At 42.6% G+C, this 4820-nt stretch overlaps 1 protein-coding gene across 2 annotated transcripts in view; it reads left to right on the top strand.

Moving 5' to 3' along the window:
• sesn2 (sestrin 2) overlaps positions 1–1673 on the top strand; it is an 11822-nt gene extending 10149 nt beyond the window's left edge. For both annotated transcript variants that reach the window (XM_037693276.1, XM_037693277.1), the window contains exons 9-11: positions 802–908; positions 988–1132; positions 1342–1673. In XM_037693276.1, the coding sequence (XP_037549204.1) occupies positions 802–908; positions 988–1132; positions 1342–1428 (339 nt within the window). In that variant the 3' untranslated portion in view covers positions 1429–1673. The remainder of the gene's footprint in view (positions 1–801; positions 909–987; positions 1133–1341) is intronic.
• Positions 1674–4820: the final 3147 nt, after the last annotated feature.

The raw sequence follows: 4820 nt of genomic DNA, 5'->3' as shown, positions 1-4820 counted from the left end.
TGGTTTCCAATCCTGGTCCCTGAGGAACACCACCCTGCATGTTTTAGATGTTTCTCTGCTTTGACACACCTGATTTGAATGATTTGTTGATTAACTTGAGGAAGTAATTGAATCAGGTGTGTTGAAGCAGGGAGACCGCTAAAACATGCAGGGTGGTGTTCCTCAGGGACCAGGGTTGGGAACCACTGGTTTAGGCAAACCTACAAGCTAAATGGAGAAAAATAAGCTACATTTTTTTATTAAAGTTTGCCCGACAACTTTATTTTCCCCACTAGCCTGTGGAAGAGTTGTCTTGTATGAAACTCATCTGTGCAAAAAAAAAAAAATGGGGGGCAGCTGCTGCACAGCACCTACTGCCAACTTTTCTATACTCCTCGCTTATACTTGAGTTTGATCTTAAATGAAACTCTTTCAGGAGTAAAAATCGCCCTCAGTGATTCTCAGAGATGGGTTCTGTAGAACTCGACTTCCAGAAGACGTAAAAATTAAACGCGCTGCAGTTTCAAAGAACCAGAACAATACAGGACCTGAAACAAACGTGTAGGCACCAGTTTGTACCCTAGGGTCAGATTGAGTCATTTCCTCTTTGGCAACTATCACAGCTGTAAACATCTGTAGCAACAAAAAGTCTTTCAGTTCTTGTTTTAGAGGATTTCATTCTTTTTGAGGAAAACCAGCTGAAGTTTTAACTGGTTATCTTGTAACAAGGTGATTTATGGAGATCGAGAGCTGATTGTGGATATTTATTGGTGTGCAGATGTAAAACAGCTGCTTTGATTAACTTCTGATGCAACTCCTCAGGTTGTGAGCAGCTTGACGTACCACAGGATGGCCATGCATGAAGATGTAGATACCTACACCCTGAGGAAAGCTCTCTGGAACTACATCCACTGCCTCTACGGGATTCGGTGAGTACGTCCTCAACACTCACCCGAGTTAAGCTTCCTCTGCCGTCCTAACTTTTTCTTTCCTGCCCGGCGCGTGCAGCTACGACGACTACGACTACGGCAGCGTGAACGTGCTGTTGGAGCGCTCCCTGAAGGTTTTCGTCAAAACCATGGCCTGTCATCCTGAGCAGACCACAGCTCGTGTTTACCACGCCTTCTGGAGGCACTTCAGACACTCTGAGAAGGTACGAACGAGTTCCGGCGTGCACCCGGCTTGACCTCCGCCGACATTAGGTCCCTGCGAAGAATGAATCGTTGGCATTTCCAAATGTCCTTTTTCTCCTTTTTATAAATGTCATCAGAGGAAGAAGCTTTAGCGTGAGGAGTTGAAACGGTTTCACCCAGTTACCTAAAGTTAGTGACGTGTGTTTGTCCTTTCACGTTCTTTTTCCAGGTTCACGCTAACCTTATCGTGATGGAAGCTCGGCTACAGGCCGCCCTGCTCTACACCCTACGAGCCATTACGTACTACATGAGATGACACGCTGTCGCACGCCTTTTAGCAGATGTTGAGCCAGCTGTGATGGACAGTTTTATCACCACACACTACAGTGAATCTTTACAAATGCACATTCTGTAATTCAGTGTTAATATTCTGATGCTGCTTGTGCAACTTGGATGTATTTAAAAGACTTGTTTTGCACCGTCTTATCGGGATTCATACCCCTGCTGGAGCCTTGAGTCTTGTTCGGATGATCTTGCACGTGTTCCTGGCATATCGACACGCTACATGTCCGTGACGCCGGGGCACTTCGCTCTGGCATTAAGAAATCATTGTATGTAAAGCGCTTTTGTTGTTCCTTTGACAAATCCCTTTCAAGGAATCACTGAGCCTCTGTCCCTTTTGTCTCCTGTACAAGGTTGATTTAAAAGGAATATCTTCTTTTTTATAAGCAATAAAGTTAATTTTGTTATTTAATAAAATATGCTTTCTTTTTTTATTTGCTTTTTAGGAGACGCTGACTTATTTAATAAAGTTTCTGCAAGGTCTTAAAAGTAATAAGTAACGTTTTTAGGCTTTTTAGGTTTGAAATATGTTTAATTTTTCTATTTTAGGTGCTAAAATACACGTAGTTGCATCCTTTGTTTGTTTGTTTGTTAGAAAGTTGTTTTCCCCTTGATGGAAGCACATTTGTAAGGAAAATGCATTTTGGGGTTCAGCAGCAGAGATATGTTTGTTGGTTGTACTCATGAAAAAAAAAAAACTTTCCAAGTCTCTTCCAAACAGATTATTCTGCTGGACGTTTGAAATGAGCCCTGGGTACTGACTATCAGGTGCCTGTGAGCAATTACTTTAGTCCCAAGTCTATCCTACAAGATGACTGCTCATCCCAACTGTGGGTTCGTTAGAGGCGGCCTCAAGAATTTGAGAGTGTAGAGCATATGTGTCCAACTCAAGGACCGGGGGCCAAATGTGACCCTTGTTGACATCTGGCACCCCAAGATGGTATGGGAGACATAAAACACTTCTACCATACCATACCACTTTATTGATAAAGCACTTAAAACAGCAACAAGGCTAACCAAAGTGCTGTACAGACAAAACAACAGGTAACACACAAAGCAAAATACAAAACGAGGTAAATCAGAATATAGACAAAAAACGATGCAGATAATGACAAACCAGTGTGGAGCATACAGGATCAAAACGCAGATCATCTTATGTTGAAAGCTATTGAATAGTAGTGAGTTTTTAAACGGGACTTGAAAACCGAGAGGGAGGGGGCCTGTCTGAGCAGCAGAGGTAACTCGTTCCAGAGTCTTGGTCCTGCTACAGAGAAGGTCCTGTCACCTCTGCGATTAAGACGAGTTCCTGGAACTGTGAGGAGCAACTGGTCCGCTGACCTCAGGGAACGTGGTGGGACATACGGTTGTAGCAGATCAGAGAGATGGGGGGGTCCCTAATGAAAACATTACTTGAATGTTTTCAGTAATCTTCTACAAACCGGATTCCAAAAAAGTTGGGACACTAAACAAATTGTGAATAACAACTGAATGCAATGATGTGGAGATGGCAAATGTCAATATTTTATTCATAATATAACATAGATGACAGATCAAAAGTTTAATCTGAGTAAATGTAACATTTTAAAGGAAAAACATGTTGATTCAAAATTTCACAGTGTCAACAAATCCCAAAAAAGTTGGGACAAGTAGCAATAAGTGGCTGGAAAAAGGAAATTGAGCATATAATGAACAGCTGGAAGACCAATTAACACTAACTAGGTCAACTGACAACATGATTGGGTATAAAAAGAGCTTCTCGGAGTGTCAGTGTCTCTCAGAAGCCAAGATGGTAAGAGGATCACCAATTCCACCATTGTTGCACAGAAAAATAGTGCAGCAATACCAGAATGGTGTTACCCAGCATAAAATAGCAAAGACTTTTAAGTTATCATCAACCGTGCATAACATCATCAAAAGATTCAGAGAATCTGGAACAATCGCTGTGCGTAAGGGTCAAGGCCGTAAAACTACTGGATGCTCGTGATCTCCGGACCCTTAAACGTCACTGCACCTCAAACAGGAATGCCACTGTCAAGGAAATAACAGAATGGGCTCAGGAATACTTCCAGAAAGCATTGTCAGTGAACACAATCCACCGTGCCATCCGCCGTTGCCAGCTGAAACTCTACAGTGCAAAGAGGAAGCCATTTCTAAGCAAGCTCCACAAGCTCAGACGTTTGCACTGGGTCAGGGGTCATTTAAAATAGAGTGTGGCAAAATGGAAGACTGTTCTGTGGTCAGATGAGTCACGATTTGAAGTTCTTTACAGAACACTGTGACGCCATGTCAACCGGACCAGAGAGGACAAGGATAGCCCAAGTTGTTATCAACACTCCGTTCAGAAGCCTGCATCACTGATGGTATGGGGTTGCATGAGCGCTTGTGGCATGGGCAGCTTGCATGTCTGGAAAGGCACCATCAATGCAGAGAACTATGTTCAAGTTCTAGAACAACATATGCTCCCATCTAGACGTCATCTCCTTCAGGGAAGACCCTGCATTTTTCAACACGATAATGCCAGACCACATTCTGCAGCAATCACAACATCATGGCTACGTAGGAGAAGGATCCGGGTACTGAAATGGCCAGACTGCAGTCCAGATCTTTCACCTATAGAGAACATTTGGTGCATCATAAAGAGGAAGGTGCGACAAAGAAGGCCCAAGACGATTGAACAGTTAGAGTCCTGTATTAGACATGAATGGGAGAGCATTCCTATTTCTAAACTTGAGAAACTGGTCTCCTCTGTCCCCAGACGTCTGTTGAGTGTTGTAAGAAGAAGGGGGGATGCCACACAGTGGTAAAAATGGACTTGTCCCAACTTTTTTGGGATTTGTTAACGCCATGAAATTTGGAAACAACAGATTTTCTCTTAAAATGATACATTCTCTCAGTTTAAACTTTTGATCTGTGATTTGTGTTCTATTCTGAATAAAATATTAGATGTTGGCACCTCCACATCATTGCATTCAGTTTTTATTCACAATTTGTTTAGTGTCCCAACTTTTTTGGAATCCGGTTTGTTTTATGATGTCGAAAGTTCAATAGAGAACATCAAATGAGACCAATCAAACACTTGCTGAGGAACCTGTGACCAAGACAAGATGTTGGGTATCTGATTTGAGTTTATGTAGATTCTGAAACTGGCCCTTAATTTGAAAAAGGTTTTAATTTTGGCCCCCTTTTGTAAGTGAGACTGACACCCTTGGTGTAGAGGATGGACTGGCCTGCCTCCAGTGTCTACTTCAACCACACTGAACACCTGTGGAACCTTCTTGGGTGTGTTGTTTGTTCCAGAGTGACCAAAACATCCATATTGGCTGACTTGCGATAAATGCTGATTGAGAATGTGATGCCCTCTTAACA

Source organism: Nematolebias whitei, chromosome 19 (genome assembly GCF_014905685.2).
Source record: "Nematolebias whitei isolate Nwh7 chromosome 19, NemWhi1, whole genome shotgun sequence".
Taxonomy (NCBI): Eukaryota; Metazoa; Chordata; class Actinopteri; order Cyprinodontiformes; family Rivulidae; genus Nematolebias; species Nematolebias whitei.
This window is presented reverse-complemented; position numbering and strand designations above follow the sequence as displayed.